An 18,762-nucleotide genomic window follows, 5' to 3' on the forward strand; every position below is an offset into this window, starting at 1 on the left:
GCACACTCTGGGCTTGATGAGATCATGAGCATTTGGGTTCAAGGTAACACTCCCCTAAAGCATTGCTCCATTCTGATGGACGATGATTGTACCAAGGGACAAGCAGGAAGAGAACAACATAGTTCTCTCAAAGATTACTGCAAAGTCCTCCCCCCTCTTCAAACCTCCTCCAACCCCAAAACACACACCACACACACACACACACACACACACACACACACGCGCGCGCACACACATCCTGGTTCCCGTTAGCCTATTGTGGATCTGAAATGGTGAATTTACCTAAACTCTTTATGAAGCTGTGCTACCTCTTAGGGGGGGTAATGGTTTACATATGCTTACTCTCTACTATGTAAAGTTGAACTTCCTTTTTTCTTTTTTTCTATTTATGATTTCCTGTTCATTTTTTCACAGGCTAAAAACTGAATATGGACACCATATAACCATATGGATTCTATTTCCATGGCCAACTAGACATGCCTGGAAATATATTGCTTGTTCTATAATATTTTTCACTGTAACCAAACCCCTTTCAAGTTCTAAAATTTGATAAGACTCTTTTATGAAAGTTTAAAGTAGTGTTAGTTCTGTCACGCTTGTCATTTTCTAAAATGTGGGTTTCACAAGTATGCCTTAGTAAAAATAAGTGGGATTCTTCTCTTGTGCATGTGAAATTTATAATTTGAAGGAAGTCATGATCTTTAAGAAAGAAAGACTCTTCTTTCATAAATATATCTATGGTTGGGAACAATAGGAATTTGGGGAAATAATAACCATTTTCTAAAAGACAACATCCCTAAAAATGGGGATCTTCTCCCAAATGAGGAAACTTCTGCTCACTCTACCCCCTACCCTCATTAAGATTTCAGACAGCTCCATGGGAAATGCAAGAGGTGTCATTGATCAATGTATGGATGATAAATTGGATTTGTTAAATTGTACATGATGCAGGGATAAAAAGCATAGATTGGGCAACTAGATGAACCAGAATTCTCTGTGGAAACCTGCTGCTTTACAGGTGACTTTGGGCAGGTCAGTTAACCTCACTGTGCCTCAGTTTCTCCTTATGTAAGATACCGATAAGAATAGCACCTATTTCATTTGGTGAGCATTGAATGAGGTAACACATCTCAAGTATTTTAGGACAATACCTGTTTCATAGTATGTTTTCAAAAATAAATATTAATGGCTGGTATTACTGTTGTTAGAATTGAGTGATTCCAGTTATTTCACTTAGAATAGCTACACAAGAAAAATAGAAAAAAAAAAAACACTTAAGATCTCTTCATTTTGAAGTTAAAAACAAAAACAAAAACTGTCATTCATTCTATGTACAATGTAACAATTGCTGCCAAGTTCCAGGCACCAAACCAATTGTAGAGGTGAGGATGAGTACAGTAAATTATGTCCACTCTTGAGGATTTTAGCATCTAGCAAGGAAGACAAGATCCTCATACATTAAAAGTAAACATTAGAGCATGAGTTGAAATAGTATAAATCATTAGTCAGGGTAAGGAAGCCTATAGGGTAGTGACATCAACTTAACAAATCTCTAGAACTTATATATCCAATGTATGAGGCTTCCTGAGAAATTGTTTCTGCTCAAAAAAATAATAATAATAACTTTTTAAAGATTTGCCACCGACATCCACTGGTTGGGAGTGTAAAATCTGTGCTTATTTAGGGGTCTTTTGGCAATGTCTATCAAAATGAAAAATACATAGCCTTAACTCAGGCATACTACTTCTAGAAATGTACTATATATATATATATATATATATATATTCTCACACATGTGCAAGGAAATATGTATAAAGATGTTCACTGCAGCACTATTAATTATACATTGGAAACAACTAAATGTCTCTCAACTGGTTCTCAGAGAAATAAATCACAGGAAATGTATATAGTGGAATTCTATGCAGCCATCAGGAAGAATAATGTGGATATGAAAGTGCTTATATGCAGACATGCCCTAGTCATACTATTGAACAAAAAGAGCAGCCTGGAGAATAAAATGTGAAAATTTCATATTACAAATGAATTAATATGAGTCAGCAGCTTCACTTCTGGGTTTGTTGCAGAAAAGAGAGTAGGGCACGAGAGGAGGGTCCCATCCCAGGTCTCAGGTGAGTCCCTGGGACGGCCGCCAAGTGTGGGTTCTTGGCTTCACACAGGGAAGAATTAAAGAATGAGCCATAGTAAAGTGAAAGGTTTATTCAGGGAGATACACACTCCACAGACAGTGTGGCATCTCGGGAGGCAAGAGAGGCAAGAGGGTATGGGGCTGTCAGTTTTTATAGGGGTGGGTAATTTCATAGGCTAATGAGTGGGAGATTAGCCATTTTGGGGAAGGGGTGAGGATTTCCAGTAACTGGGCCACTGCTCACTTTTTGACCTTTTGTGGTCGTCCTTGGAACTGCCATGGAAACTGGGGTGTGTCATTTAGTGTGCTGATGTGCTACAATGAGCATATACTGACGCTCAAGGTCAAGCAGAACTCGACTCAGCCATCTTGGACCTAGTTGGTTCTAATCAGTTTATGTCGTGCCCTTGAGCTATGTCATTCTTTTAAAGGTTGTGCCCTACCCCCTTCCTGTCTCAGGTTTATATCCAAAAGAACTGAAAGCAGGATCAGGAAGAGATAATTGTACACCTATGTTCATAAAAGCATTATTCACAATAATCAAACGATGGAAGCAACCCATGTGTCCATTGATGGATGAATAGATAAGCAAAATGTGGTAAATACATACAATGGAATATTATTCAGTCTTAAAAAGGAAGGAAATTTTGACACATGCTACAACATGTATGAACCTGGAGGACATTATGCTAAGTAAACCAGTTACAAAAAGACAAATACTGTATAATTCCAATTATATGAGGTACCTAGATTACTCAAACTTAGAAACAGAAAGGAGAATGGTGGCTGCCAGAGGGAGGAGGGGGAAATGGTGAGTTGTTTAATGGGTATAGAGTTTCAGTTTTGGAAGATGAAAAAGTTCTGGACATTGGTTGACAACAATGTGAATGTACTTAATACTACTGAACTGTACACTTAAAAATGGTTATGATGGTAAACTTTGTTATGTGTATTTTACCACAGTTAAAAAGTTTTTAAATGAGTTGATGCGTTATGTGTCTGCAGTACAGACGTAGCAATTTCTGGAGAGTCCATTAACAGCACTTGCTTTTTTTTCCATTGGATACTCATTTTGCTATTTTAAGGTTTTTATCATTTATGAGCTGTCAATTTAAAACCCTTAAAATTGTTTGATGAACATCAGTAACAGCGCTTTTGGGTTGTTATGCGACCTGATGCCAAAAGAGTGAATTAAGTGCTATGGTTTTTCTGGGAGGAATGAATAAATAGTGGCAAAGAGTGGTCAGTACGGACACAAAGATAAGTGAGTTTTTCCTCATTTCAGAAGCAATGTAGCCAGAGCAGGAAGGGAGAAGTTCTGACCAATTTCAGAGATGTTACAACGCGAGGGGCAAAAAAACAGACAGTCCAGGGTGTGTTTGGACGACTGAGCCGACTAATCTGATGACAGTCTGAGTGAGGAGTGCTTAGGGATGACTACTAGAAAAGTAGACTGGGGCTATATGGCGGCAGGATTTAAGGGACCAACTGGCACATTTAGATTTTGTTCTAGTGATAATGCAGGGCCACGGAACATTTTGAGCAGGAGAGTGCCAGGCGGAAAAGTGGACAGAGGAAAATTAAACAGGCACTTTGGATTGAATGCTAGAGTGGGGAGGAGAAACAGGAAGGAAGTCAGGCCACAGTAATCCAGGGGCAGGGTGGTGAGGTTCGGATTCAGCATGGGCATGTGCCATTTCTCCTTCTTAATCATCCTCTGGCCTTTCATCTGAGGTCCCTCCTTTTCTCTTTCAGACTGCCCAGTTCCCACCAACGGGGGGGCATTTTAGCCTCATCTGGTTCCAGCCTTCTTTTTTTTAACTATCTAGCATCTATAGCCATCTCTAGTCAGACGTGTGGTAGCTTAATGTGAATGAAATGTGTTTTGGATGGTTCATCTGGGTTTGTTTACAGGCATTTTTGTCTGGCTCATAAAGTTACTGTGGTCAGATTTACATCTGCCACCACTATTACTGCTCTGTTCAAGCTGACAGCCTCGCAGAAGTCTGCTTTCTCCATTCACCTCCTGGCCTCCAAGGCCTCCCATCTCCGCCCAGTTCAAACTTCACCTCTTCCATGAGGCTTTCCCTCACTACATCCATCCTGAGGAATGTTTCTGTCCCTCACAGCACCTAACTGCACCACTCAACGAACAGCACACATTAGCATCTAGCCAAATGTGACCATGTGTCCACATTTATATTTTTACATATATAAATATGTAAATGCATAAGCATCCCTGTTCCTCTGCCAGATTTCTGGAGTTTGGGTAGCCCTGGCCCAGGCACAAGGCCTGACATCAGGAGATGAAGGGATGATTAGGCCCAGTAAGAAGAGGTGGGAGGCTGAGTCCCAAACCTGACACAGCAGGTGTCCACCACTAGGTGGTAGTGGTAATCAAGCATCTTCTTCCGCTCTCTGTGCCCCAGCTTTCTTATCTCTTATCTTTTAAATAGAGATGTTATCTGCTTTGCTTGGGAAAACATAATGATATGACCCTGGTCTAGCAACAGAAGAACCCTGGTTTCCAAACTGTCACCTTCACGGAAGAGCAGTGTGCTGTTTAAGTTACTCACTTTTCTGGACCTCATTATTCCTACGGATAAAAGGAGGTTAAACTAGATCAGAGGTTCTCAGAGTTTAGTCCCCAGGGTTCCTAGGATCCTTTCAGGGGACCAACAAGGTCAAAACTATTTGGATAACAATATTCACAGCTATTTCTCTTCACTCTCTCTTGTGAGTGTACGATATTCTTGTTCTAAGGATAACTTGTAACGGGTTTCTTACTGTTATTTTTAAATGAATTAATACATTTAAATTTTTTCCTGTTTTCTTAGAAAGGAAATATATACGTATGAGTGTGTATACGTATATATCCATCCTACAAAAACAAAAGTTCTTTAATGTCCTAATAATTTTTAAGTGTAAAGGGGTCGCGAGACCAAAAAGTCTGAGAACCGTTGAACCAGATTCCTAGATCGTCATTCATTCACTCAGCAAATAACTGCCCCTCCTGAGGCTGCATTTTTTACATACCGAGGAGAAGGTGGTGGTCAAGACATGGTCCCCGCTCCGATGCCGTTTACATTTGGGAGGGACGAGGCAAACGAATATATCAACAAGACAACTTCTGAGAGCGGTAAGTGTCATGAAGGCATAAAGCAGGACACGTGTTTCCTGCGCAGTGGAACCCTCCATTGTGCGGAGTCGGCCCCGGGCCCCTCAGGCCCCTGAGCTGGCCAGGCGCGGGGTCCCGGGGACACCGAGACACCCGGGCACCGGGAAGCGGCGAGCGCTGACGTACGGTGACGTCACTCGGCCGCGCCAGCCAATCGCGGGCGGCCCCAGTCCTGGGCCCGGCGGTGGCCCGCGGCCTGCGGGCGGCGCTGTGGCCCGTTGGGCGGCCCCACGGAGCCGCCATAGCCTCCCGCCTCCCGCGACCCAACGTCTGCGCCGCCGGCCTCGCGCCGCCGCCATGGCCGACGTGGAAGACGGCGAGGAACCCTGCGCCCTGTCCTCTCACTCCGGGAGTGCAGGATCCAAGTCGGGAGGCGACAAAATGTTCTCTCTCAAGAAGTGGAACGCGGTGGCCATGTGGAGCTGGGACGTGGAGTGCGATACGTGCGCCATCTGTAGGGTCCAGGTGATGGGTAAGCGCTGCACGCGAGGCCCGGGCCGCGCTGCGGCCTCCGCGGGCCCGGCTCCGGGCGCGGGGGACAGACCGAGCCTCGGAGAGACTGTTCCGGGAGGAGTGGGGGCGGGGTCGCCCTGCCCCGGTGCCCAGGGACCGCGGGCCACGCCCGAGCTGCCGCCGGTCAGAGGGCTGCGGCCGCCACCAGGGGCCGTGGGGTCGTTCAGCAGGCGCCCAGCGCCGGGGACTGGTATTCTGGGGAGAGAAACGGGTGGTAAGCAGTGCAGTCAAACAAGGTAATTTCAGGTAATGATGGGTGTGATCACGACAATAAAAGTAAGCGATTTGATGGGAGCTGGGAGGAACCACTTCGGTTTGTGTGGCCAGCTACGGCACCCTTTTCAAAAAGCAGATCGCAGAGAGGTCAGGGTCAAGGCCCTGAGTCAGCGGGTCACTAAAGTGGTTCTGGTCACACACAACAAAGCGATGCTCTGGAGTCATCTTCCACAAAAACGACCCCTAGTCGTGCTCTGGAGAGGCGCAGGGAAGAAAAATGTTCCTAGCCGTTGCCTTTCTGGATGGGCTACTGTTCTGCTGGCTTTTAAAGCTGGATGATTCGAGACTGGTCAGATAGCACTCGCTTGGCTTGAACGGGAAGAATGTAAGCCTTTTATTCAGAAACATAAAACTTCATCTCCTTCCTGGTCCCTTCCTATCATAGGATGCCATTTCTTGGAGAAGACAGTGCCCTGAAGTCAGACCTTTATGGAAAACCCTCTTTTACAAATAACTGTTACTTCTTTCTACGATGTTTTTAATAAAAATATTGGACCAAGTGAAACCTTTCAGAACACAGCTTCATCTCGTTATGTTTTATATGGTTTCTGTTTTAAGATCTCCGACCACCTCGAAAAAGAGGTGCTCTTGAAATGCACGTTGTTTTTAAATAGGGCATTTAAAACTCCTAAATTTAAGAGCATCTTAAATGTTATTTCTTGAAGGTAGTTGGAGAACACTGTTTCAGTAGTTTGTAAACTTTGTGTCTTGCACTGAAAAATGAGAGAATTGGAGAAAATAACTTAAAAATTGCTCTCCCTGCTTGAGGAATGAAAATTCAAACCTACCAGCATCAAGCGATTTCTCAATTTACTGTCTCCGCAGTATGCTCTTACGTTTTTTATTCATAAGGATTTGTTTTAAAGAGAATTTACAACCATGGGATTCAAACAGTTTTTATTTTTTACTTTTAAAAGAACTTGATTTCAGATGTGATCTGCTTATATTGCGTATCAAGTTTTAAAAGCACCTAGTTTATTGGCCTGCAATACAGCTCCCTTGTCCTTCCCCTTTCTTAAAAACTAGAATCATAATTTCCAGTTTGAGTGACGTTTTTAACTTATCCAGGCGATGTTTGTTCTTTTGTAAGGCAAACTGTTAAAAATTTTATCCCCTAAATTTCCTTTAGTTTAAAAAAAAGAATTTCCTAAAAGAGGATTTTATTTTTCTCCCCAAAGAAAAATTTTAAAATAGTAAACAGAAATGCAAAATTTAAAATAATGGTTGCAATTTTGGAAGAAATAAACTTTCCTGGGATATTTAAAGTAAGTCCAAGTATGGGCTGTAAATGACTCACGGTTCACATTAACTTTCTAATTATAGCAAGTATTCTGCTACTGTGGATTAATGTTGCAGATTTACAACAGCTGTGCTTTGGGTTCAGGAAAGTGTTCTGGCCTAGACCTCTGTATTTTGTTTATGAGGTGTTAAAATCCACTTAGTGGTTAGGTGACAGCAGAAGGAAGTTTGTTTTTTAGCATCATTCTGAAAGGTGTTACTATACTCTTTAGAAATGTGCTGTTTTAGATATTAGGAACATCAGCAAAAGAAAATGTTTTCCTTTATCTGCAACTTTAGTCATTTTTATCCATTTAGGTCATTTTTGATAATGAATCTAAATCAAAGCTATAAGCATAATTCAGAGACTTCTAGATTATACAAAGAGCCCACTTAATCCCATGTCCTTTATATTTGGAATTCATCTCATACGCCTAAATGATTGGTTATGACTTCTGGATCTAAGATTTGCCTGTCAGCCCATTCTGATGTAGTTGACACTCTCTCCCTGGGTTTCCACTCTCCCCCCCTTCATTCTGAAAGCAGCAGATGGCACAGCGAGCAAGCACTGGTGAGGAAGAGGCAACCAGGTTTGCTAGTGCTGTCAAGTTACGAAGAGCCAGAGTAGCCTTCCACAGCTGTATGTTAACGTGGACGTTTGAGATAACTTTTTGGAGCCTTGTTTTCCTAATTTGTAAAAGAGACAGTTGGGATCGTGAGCTCTAATTCTGTGATTACACAGAACCAGAGCCATGTCTTCAGCCTTATATCGTGATCCTTATGATATTTAGTTGTTTGCCTATCTACCTCGCCGTTTACTGGTGAGACCAGGGACCCAGACTTGGTCATTTTGGTGTCCGCAGTGCATTACTCTTTGCACAGAGTAGATACTCAGTAACTGTGGAATTGAAGAAGGCCTCAGGAGGCGGGGGTTGTTTTTAATCCACGCTGAAGAGGCCAGGGTGGTGTGTTTTCTTAAGGGTGAGAGCGTGCAGAGAGGAGCAAACAAATGCCTGAGCATGATGCAGTGTAAGAAGAGAAGCAGGCTTCAGCTCCACCGTGCTTCTATTTTTACAGAATTATTTTCCTCCAATTTATGTTAAAAACTATTTTTTTCTGTTGGTTTGAACTTCCTTTTACCCAACTTTGACTCCTTTCAGCTAGTGAATGAGTCCATTTCATTGGTTCCTAAAATATTCTATATTACCTCCTTCATCAAACAAATAGTAGTACAGATTCAATTTTGAAGACTTCTAGTATCCCCTTTTGGTTCCCATTCCTCATGTTTTCTCCCAAGTAATTTATTAAAATATTTTACTGTTGTTGGGTAAATGCTTTGGGCTCAGACTTATTTATAAAGGGAGCATTTCCTTAAAAAGAAAAAAAGAGAACCTAGTATTTAGGAGTTTTTTACATTTAATTTTTATAGAGATTATACAGTCACATAACTTAAAAACTTGAGAAAGTACACGGTGAAAACTCCTTCCCATTCCATCCCCTCCCAGGTAAACTTTATTATTAGTTTCTTGGATATCCTTCTAGAGTTTCTATCTATGTGTAAGCAAATACCAATATATATGCATGGCTCATTTAAAAGGATGTCTTGAAAATAAACTACTCATAAGGTTGATCTGTGTGAACATGCCCAGTGAGCTTATAACTCCTAATATAGTGGAGTATAGCATATTTTTCTCTGGTGGTTACATCCAAGTTCTTTTCATCAGAGCTTGTAAAAATAGAGGGTCAGTAACCCTTGTGAAATTGCTCGTGGTCATAAGTAAATTAGTAGAGTGCCTTGTACTTTATTCATCTTTAAGCACTTATGTTCAGATGAGGAATTAAAAGTATGAGTCTTTTAATCTACATCTCTAACCCTTTGGGCCTTTATTTGACTTCGAAGTGTATGGCTTTTAAAAATTGCATTCTGAGCATCAGAATGAGAATTGCTATTTGTTTACTTCTAGATGCCTGTCTTAGATGTCAAGCTGAAAACAAACAAGAGGATTGTGTTGGTATGTTGTAATTTTGTTCTCTTGCTTTTTCAACTGAAGGTTTTCTCTCAGTGGGGATGTTTGAATTTGCAATTAAGATTGACTTTATCAATACACAAAAATAAACTGTAAAGCAGTGATCCATTGTTAATATAAAATGTGTTGGTTCTCAAATGGTCTTAATAGAATTAATCTGTAAGTCCTTCAATTGCTTTAATTGAGGAGAATTGGTTATATATTCTAGACGTGGACATGGTAAACATTTTGATAATCAAAAAAGAAATAATTCTTTTCTATTAAGAAAAGTATAAAATAAGGAATTTGCCAAAACATCCTTCAAGTTTTGAGTATGTTACAGGTTAGTTTTGGTCAGTCAGGGTTTTATTTTAACAAAGCATTTCAGTATTCAATATTCTTTTATGATCCGGTATTTAACTTTTCTACCAAGGTAAAAACAATTCTAAATCTCAAGATTTTTTTGGATGTAGTTTATAGATAGAAGTTTGTTAAATTTTACTTACATCTGGGACTACAGAAGTTGTCTTAGGCCAAATATTTAAGCAACTCAAAGGTTTTTATGTCCCAGTTCTTGAGGTCATCACTTCTACATTGCTGTATAAAAGTGTTTAAAGATTTTCCTGAAATGAAAGGTTACCTTTGTGTTTGTGTGGTTTACATACAGCTTCTTAATGATTTATGTAGTTTTGATCAAATCCTGTTTCTTCCTCCCAAAAGACTTAGATTGAGTCCCCTAGCTTCCTACTCCTACAACCAATTTTCACAAAAAGGTTTGTCTCCTGTTTTTTTTTCCTATTTCTTTTATTGTTCTGTTATAGCTCAGTTGGTCAAGCAAGGGATAAATGAAGCCCATGTTTGAGATTGTATCGCAGATTATGGGTGATTTCCCTTGGTTAAAATTTTTTCTTCGATTCTGTTTGTTTTAAAAATATTCATTTGGGAATTGTGAGGTGTAGGCCAGCTTTCTTTGATCACAGAGAGACCCTTTTCTTGAAAGAGACCTCTCTTTCAAAGCCAGCCACTTCGAAAATTCCATTCTGTTTGTCACGTGAGGAATTGCACTGCCTGTGGATGACTTAACACAGATCCTCACCACTTCCAGAAAACAACTCATTAGAGGTACAACTAATAATATTTAGAAGCATGTCACCTGTTTATAATAGCCTGCTATGAGCTAAAAACATTTAAAATTCATTATATCTTGCTAAATAAAAATCAGGAGGACATTTTTCAGTAAAATAAAGCCCCAGAGGGCTCCAGGGTCAGTGCCTGACTGAGGTAGTCTGGGATCTAAGGAAGACTCAAGTCTTTTAATCTCCTAACTTGAGAAAGACACCATGTGGAGCTACGTAGGAACTGGAGGCCACCACAGCACCCACAGATTCTAAACAGTGATGGAAAGTTCCCAAGCACAGTGGTTTATCTCATTTCGTAAGTGTAATTTACATATGTAAGGTTCCTTTTCTTATAGCTAGAAAAAATTATTTTGACCAGTTAATAACCATCTTTATTCAAGATTATGAACCCTAATTATTACATAATCTAAAATAAGCTAGAATTTTGAGCTCGGTAGTTTAAATTGAAATATGTAATGTCAGATATTCTTTTTTTTCTTTCAGTCGTCTGGGGAGAATGTAATCATTCCTTCCATAACTGCTGCATGTCCCTGTGGGTGAAACAGAACAATCGCTGCCCTCTCTGCCAGCAGGACTGGGTGGTCCAAAGAATCGGCAAATGAGAGCAGTGGAAGGTGTCCTTTGTGCAGTTGTTTGGAGCCCTGGTGGATCTTGTTATCAGGTGCCCTACAAAGGCTAGAACTCTCCAGGGGACTAATTCTTTGAATCGGAGGCGGTGGATCTGCGGTCTTTTGGGACTCATCAGGCACGGGTTAGCCTTTTTCAGTTTTATTTTCAGAAATTCTCTACAGTTAAGAAGATAATTTATTCAAGATGGTCTTTCCTACCTCTGTGGTATGTGTCTCACACACTGCTTATAAGTGCTATAAAGGAGAGAACTATAAATTGAACGACGTTTATAATTTACCTACTGATAGCCAAGGAGCTACGGAAGCAGTTCCGTTCAGAAGAGAACTTTTTGCATGCTTATGGTTGATCAGTTAAAAAAAAAAAACCAATGTTATAGTAACAAATAAAGTGCAGTTGAAAACCCAACTCTTATCCTTAATCTGTTCCTAATATTTATTTTTGGCAGGGAGGGGGATGATTCATGAAATCTTTATTTGATATAATGAGAATTTTAAGTTTAGACCAGTGAACAGGGTAAATAAAATTTAACCTTTGGTTGTATGAGATTTCAGTTGTCTTCTACGTTATCATCCTCTATCTCTGACTCATCAAGAAAACCTAGATCTGCACTCACCTCACTGTTCAATTACTGAGTGGTAAAGGACAGAAGTATTTTCAAGTTCTGGTCATATTGGGTTGTAATTTAACTGTGTTTTAGGAGGAACGTTAATGAGGGGAAAATGTTTACCATTGTAGCATTGGATCAAAAAGTTTATTTTATCACACGATGTTTTAATAAACGGTTTATTCTGTTTACCTCATTTGAATTGTCATTATTGCAATTTTATGCACAACCTTCAACTTAATAAGCTAATTTGTCGACTGAATGCTTTTGTTTAATTTGAAAAAATATTCATTTGCTCTTTCATTGGTAATAATAAAATTTTAACTTTATTTCCTAGAAACATAAGTGTAAGAAAATACTTAAATTTTATCAAACCAACTCACATTCAGTGGAAGTTATCTTGGAACAATTTATGAACCACAATTTAAGAACCCATGAACTTTTCCATAATAGAGGCTACTGCTATGCATTTAAAAAACCAAAATCTTTACCATTCACTTCTGCAGTTTCAGAGTTTGCCAACCTGAATCTCTTTGAATCTAAGGAATGTGGATACATAAAAGAATATTAAAAATATAATAATTAAAATAAAAATTAGAATTCTGAATGCCTTCACCTTGCCTATTTCTTAATCAGATTTCTTGTAGATTTTGCTTTATTATCTTTTTTTCACAATTATCTACTGAAAGAATTAATCACAGCATACAAATATGTTTGGACCATTTGAATGTGTTTCTTGTGCAGTAAGCTGTTTTAGCAGCTCTTTATTCTTTCTAAAAGGTTGTGCTATAAAATGTGAACTAAATATTTGGCTTTGCAATGAAGAGAAATAGAATGTTGAGTTATTTCTGTCACTATGACAGTATGTAAATGAAATGTAAAGGATGGTGGTAATAAGTTGATTTTCCACACGGCAAAACTGCAGGCCCACCGCCTAACAAAGCTCTGTTTCTATTACACATCAGCATCTGAGGGTAGAAGAGGAGGAGGGACTGGGACAAAGCAGCACTGATCCTACCCAACCTGGGATGATGTCAGCTCATTTGCATAGCCATCTGAAAGTTCAGTACACGTTTCATCAGAAAGAACACGCTGTGACATTTATGAATTCCGATGCAAAGGTTAAGCATTGAATAGGTTTTTCTTTCCATTTGATTAAACAATGTTGAATTTTACTTCACTAGTGTATTGGAAACACATTTGTCATCTTTGGCTATATAACTTTCCATCTATGCAAGTTGCATTCTTGTATTAACAGCTGACATCTAAGTAAATCTCACCCTACCAAACCCATTACTTCCTTTTTATAAAAAAAAAGTCCCCTTTACTGGGGCTTCCCTGGTGGCGCAGTGTTTGAGAGTCTGCCTGCCAATGCAGGGGACACGGGTTCGAGCCCTGGTCTGGGAAGATCCCACATGCCGCGGAGCAACTAGGCCCGTGAGCCACAACTACTGAGCCTGCGCGTCTGGAGCCTGTGCTCCGCAACAAGGGAGGCCGCGATAATGAGAGGTCCGCACACCGCGATGAAGAGTGGCCCCCGCATGCCGCAACTAGAGAAAGCCCTCACACAGAAACGAAGACCCAACACAGCCAAAAGTAAATAAGTAAATAAATAAAAATTAAAAAAAAAAGTCCCCTTTACTATCCTGAAGTGAAATTCATAAATATATCTCCACACATAATTAAAATGTATACAATAATAATTGTAATATAAAGTAGAAATAAAAGGAAAGTAATTTATAATTCATTTCTTTTTCAGTATGTAAATGCTTGAGCGCAGTTACACGAGAAGACATAATGAAGTAGGCTGATGAGTGCGTGCATGTGTGTGTGTGCGTGTGTGTGTAGTGTGTGTAATCACTACACGAAGACAGCAACAATGTAGACTATTGTGACTCAGAAACATGAGGAACATTTCCATTGATAAGACTTTTTTCCCTCGAAATGGTGAACTGTGCTAGTAAAGTTCTGAACAACACAAATTTACAATCTTGATTTGCAATTTAGTTGCATATTTGGAAACCTCAATGGATTTTAAAGCGATGCGAAAATGTACTTTGTGTTTGTATGGAAAAAGAAGTTAGGTTCTAGGCTCAGATAATAATAAACAGACTTTCTACTACATGAATGAACCTTCGAAAGTCACTCAGCGTGCTGAACCATGTTTCTTCATGTGAGACTGTCTCACACGTTACAAGACACCAGAATTCCCTGGCCTCCACCCACCAAACACCAGTGGTGCCATCAGTCTTTGTGCCATCCAAAGAGAACATTTCCGAAACATCCCCTTTAGAGGTAGCATTGGCTGTCTGGGGAGCAGCGGTTTAAGTGCTTGTACAGGCAATTACATACTTTGCTGCCACTGTCCTAATCCTAATATGACACACACAATAATTTTTTTAAATATAAAGGGTTCAGAATTTTGAATAACTGCTATCCTAAAAAGAAGAGTTCATAGAGCCAAATCTTAGAGACCTGTGCCCTCTTCTCTAGAGGTGTGAACAGCTATTAAATTAGTGTTTAATACCTAGGACACACATATGATGGTGAACACTCACTTTAGGCTTAAAGAAGAAGCCTAAAATTGTTTTATAGAACTGAAGCTAATGTAGGAGGCTTTACGATCAGAAAAAACATTTTTTTAATTGTTCCTTTAGAAGTTTGGTAGACATCTGATAAGAAAGGTAACTGTTAAAACAATGCTTTGTTGCTTTTTTAGAACATTGCCAAGGGCTAACTTTGGCTAATGCTCTGAAAAGAAAATGAGAAAATGTACATGTTTACTTTAGTAAGCCGTTGTTTTAAAAAATACTTAAAACATTACTGATTTGGATGTAAGGAAAATTGGAATTAAAGTACAAATAAAATTTAAGCTATTTTATATTGGATGTCTGCATGATGTAACAAAATACATGAGAAATGTTTACATGATCGTTCCTCTTTTGCCATCTTTTTTTTTTGGCCATGCCACGCGGCATGTGAGATCTTCGTTCCCCGACCAGGGATGGAAACTGTGCCCCCTGCAATAGAAGTGCAGAGTCTTAACCGCTGGACCATCCCTCTTTTGCCATCTTTATGTCATTCCATTTCTACCACGGTTAGATTTTGTTCAACAAAATATGTCTTACAGGAAAAGTATTTTCTCTGCATTTTGCTGCTCAGTTTAAAGGCTGAGAGCTGAAACTCTAGTGCCAGGATACCTGGATTTGCATCCCAGTGCCACCATTTATTTGTGTGACCTTGAGCAAGTTACTTGACCTCTCTTTACCTAAGTTTCCTCATGTACAATGTAGATAATAATAATAATACCTACCTCAGTAGATCATTCTGAGGATTGAAGACGAAATGGATTAATACACATGTAAAACTGACAACAGTTTCTGGCACATAGTAAGTGCTACTGATGTTACTTCATTTTAGTCATTTTTGGAAGCTCCTTTAATAGAAGTGGCACTTTAAAAATAACGTGTTTTTAGTTATGGGGTAAAGCACTCCTAACTGTTCTCAACAAAAGTTTTGTAAGAAAAAGTTAATTGTCATAAACATGTTAGATTACTTGTAGCTCTATGAGCTTTTGTGGAGGATGGTAATGAGGCCTTCATGACTTGCCTGTTAACATTTATTTCTAATCATTCAATCAACATGATTTCCAGAATTTATATTAAGAAAAGGTTCTGTAAATGTTGAGCTCTATTTTTAATTTTAGGTTTCCCATCTTAGTAGAAATATTTCATCAGACCTTGCAGATATGAATATAGCAGTACCTTTTTAAAAATTTTATTGAAGAATAGTTGATTTACAATGTGTTAATTTCTGCTGTACAGCAAAGTGATTCAGTTTTATATATATATATATATATGTATAAAGTTCCCTGTGCTATACAGTAGGGCCTTGTTGTTTATCCATTCTATATATTATAGTTTGCGTCTGCTAATCCCAAACTCCCAGTTCATCCCTCCCCCACCCGCCTCCCCCTTGGCAACCATAAGTCTGTTCTTTATATCAAGCAGTACATTTTTTGACCACTTGATTTTGGAGATATCCACATGTTTAGAAAATCAGTCTTTTTGACAGCCCTCGGTTTTTATCTTGAAAGACTTTCAAAGCAGGAATAAGCTTTACAATCGATCTGCTTTCTCTTGTCCGTGAACTTGATAAACCTGAGCCAGTGGTTAGAACTCAACCTGCTTTTCCTAGGTTGGCTGCAAGCAAGCTTTCCTCTGAGTGACTATAGCTGCCATATAGCATAGTAGTGAGATGGCAATTCTGGAGCCACTCAGCCTGGCTTGGAATCTCAGCTCCATCTGTGTGATATTGCACAAAGTCCTTAACTTCTCTGTGCCTGTTTCCTCAACTAAAATGGAATAATAATATTATCTACCTTATAGAGCTGCCATGAAGATTAAATGAATTCGTGCATGTTAACTGCCTAGAACAATGCCTGAAACAGAGTTAGGCACTCAGTAAATGGTAGCCATCATTATAGATCACTACTGCCACTGCCAATCTCTGGCTTAATTAGAGAATGGCCTTTCGGAAAGGTATATTGCTTGCAATGATGCTTCTTGTAAGAATCCTGATGTTTGTGTGCACCTACAACCTGTAAAGAACTGTCAAGATGGGTTTTTAGGAGAATGGTTTTCAACCTTTCTTTTTTTTTTTTTTTAATCCACCTCAACACATCCGAAAAGCACATTTCCATCAGTAACAATGGGCTCTCCCACAAAGATTCCCAAAAAAGTGTGTGTGTAGCAAACGGGCAGGGAGGAGAGTTAGAAACAACCGCCCAGATGAAAATCTCAGGTAAAAAATGTGGAACTATTTTAGCACAAACAAAATGTTCTATGCCAGTTGCATTTTATCCTAGCCTCTAAGGAGAAGCCTACTAACTATCTAAATTTATTGGAACTTATATAGAATATGTAACTAAATTCTCTCTACCAAAATTTTAGTGTAATAGAATAATCAGAATTCTTGCCAGACCACCAGGGCTGTGACTTTATAAATCCAAATACTACATAGCACAGAACAAGCTTTGCATGGTTGGTATACAATCATCTAAGAATTGTAGCGATTCTTAGACCCTCCTTGTAAATTAACCCCTGCAGTGCTAACCCCTGCTCTGCTTCTTCTACTTTTATAAACATTATATATGTATGAGATTACATATTGATAATAAAATGTGATTATTTATTGCTTGCCATAACAATAGAAGGAATTTAAATACAAAGAAGTTTGCTATCTTCAGATAGACAGGGTCTGTTAGGGCATGTTCAATTTACAATGGAATTGTGGAGTGGAATGTAGTGAGCCTTCGAAGAGACATGCAGTGCTCTGGGAAGTAGAAGGGACAAAACACATTCTCTTGCAACATATACAGTACAGTCAGCCCTCTGTATCTGTGGCTTCTACATCGAGGATTCAACCATCCAGGTCAAAAGTATTCTCAAAAAAAAAAAGGTTACAGAAAGTTCCAAAAAAGCAAAACAAATTTGTCATGCACTGGCAATTATTTACAAAGCATTCACATTGTGTTAGGTAGCATAAGTAATCTAGAGTTGATTTTAAGTATGAGGAGAATGTGTGTAGATTCTATGCAAATACCACACCAGCATCCTCAGATTTTGGTATCAGGCGAGGGTCCTGGAACCAATCCCCAACAGATACTGAGGGATGACTGTGTATGACTATGAGGTTCATTTCTTGTGTGGATCATGAAAACCCATTTCTCTTTTATTTAACAGTATGTGATATGTATGAGCTCCCTAGCATTTCTGGGGTGAGAACAGGCGGCCCCTTAAGGTAGTTGCTCGTATTGCCTACCAACCTTGCCGTCAGTTCTATCAACACCCCACACACCCTCATGTTTGCCTGGTGGTACCCTTCTATGTAGGGCAATGGGAGAAAGGGGCCTGCCCATTGACAAAAAGTCTCCCTTAAGGAAGAAAATAACATGTAAAATCATTTCTTTCTTGAAGGGTATAGATCTGTGTTATTGAAGAGTGTAGCCACTAGCCAATAAATTTAAATTAATTAAAATAAAATGTAAAATTCAGTCCTTTAGTTATACTAGCCACATTTCAAGTGCCCAGGAGTCACATGTGGATGGTGGCTTCCATATTGGATATCACACACAGAACATTTCCCTCATGGAAGAAAGTTCTGTTGGACAGTGCAGGTGTAGATCATCCATTTGTAAGGTATTTCTATCAGAATTAAGGAATAATGGGAGCCTCAGGCATATCAAACTCTGTTTTAAGTGACCTTCCACCTTCCCTTTAAAAGATTATCTCTGGAAGCTAGAATGCTGAACATGAGCCTTATTTTACTAATTAAATCTTATCCTTGACAAAGAAAGAATTAAACATTGTTTTTAATTTATTTTATTGAAGTATAGTTGATTTACTGTGTTATGTTAATTTCTACTGTACAGCAAAGTGATTCAGTCATATATATAGAAAATATGAAATATTTATATATATACACATTCTTTTTCATATTCTTTTCCATTATAGTTTATCACAGGATATTCAGTATCGTTCCCTGTGCTATACAGTAGGACCTTGTTGTTTATCCATTCTGTATATAATAACTTGCATCTGCTAACCCCAAACTCCCACTCCATCCCTCACTCATCCTACCTACCCTTTGGCAACCACAAGACTGTTCTCTATGTCTGTGAGTCTGTTTCTGTTTCATAGAAAAGTTCATTTGTGTCATATTTTAGATTCCACACATAAGTGATATCATATGGTATTTATCTTTCTCTTTCTGACTTGGTTCACTTATATGATAATATCTAGGTCCATCCATGTTGCTGTAAATGGCATTATTTCATTATTTTTTGTGGCTGAGTAGTATTCCATTGTACATATGTACCACATCTTCTTTAACCATTCATCTGGGTTTTTTTGTTTTTTTTAATAAATTTATTTATTTTATTTTTGGCTGCGTTGGGTCTTCGTTGCTGCGCATGGGCTTTCTCTAGTTGC

The 18,762-nt window shown here is 39.1% G+C and overlaps 1 protein-coding gene across 2 annotated transcripts; it reads left to right on the forward strand.

The window, feature by feature from the left end:
- Window positions 1-5,478: 5,478 nt before the first annotated feature.
- On the forward strand, window positions 5,479-11,966 carry RNF7 (ring finger protein 7). 2 transcript variants are annotated; one of them, XM_036851362.1, is made up of 3 exons: window positions 5,479-5,796; window positions 9,356-9,403; window positions 11,020-11,966. In XM_036851362.1, the coding sequence occupies exons 1-3, from the start codon at window positions 5,622-5,624 to the stop codon at window positions 11,136-11,138; spliced, it is 342 nt and encodes a 113-aa protein (XP_036707257.1). In that variant the 5' UTR covers window positions 5,479-5,621; the 3' UTR covers window positions 11,139-11,966. The 2 variants fall into 2 exon arrangements, with proteins under 2 accessions (XP_036707257.1, XP_036707258.1); XM_036851363.1 differs by having other exon boundaries at window positions 5,492-5,789; window positions 11,020-11,076.
- Window positions 11,967-18,762: the final 6,796 nt, after the last annotated feature.

The sequence above is a fragment of the Balaenoptera musculus genome, chromosome 4 (genome assembly GCF_009873245.2).
Source record: "Balaenoptera musculus isolate JJ_BM4_2016_0621 chromosome 4, mBalMus1.pri.v3, whole genome shotgun sequence".
NCBI classification, from domain to species: domain Eukaryota; kingdom Metazoa; phylum Chordata; class Mammalia; order Artiodactyla; family Balaenopteridae; genus Balaenoptera; species Balaenoptera musculus.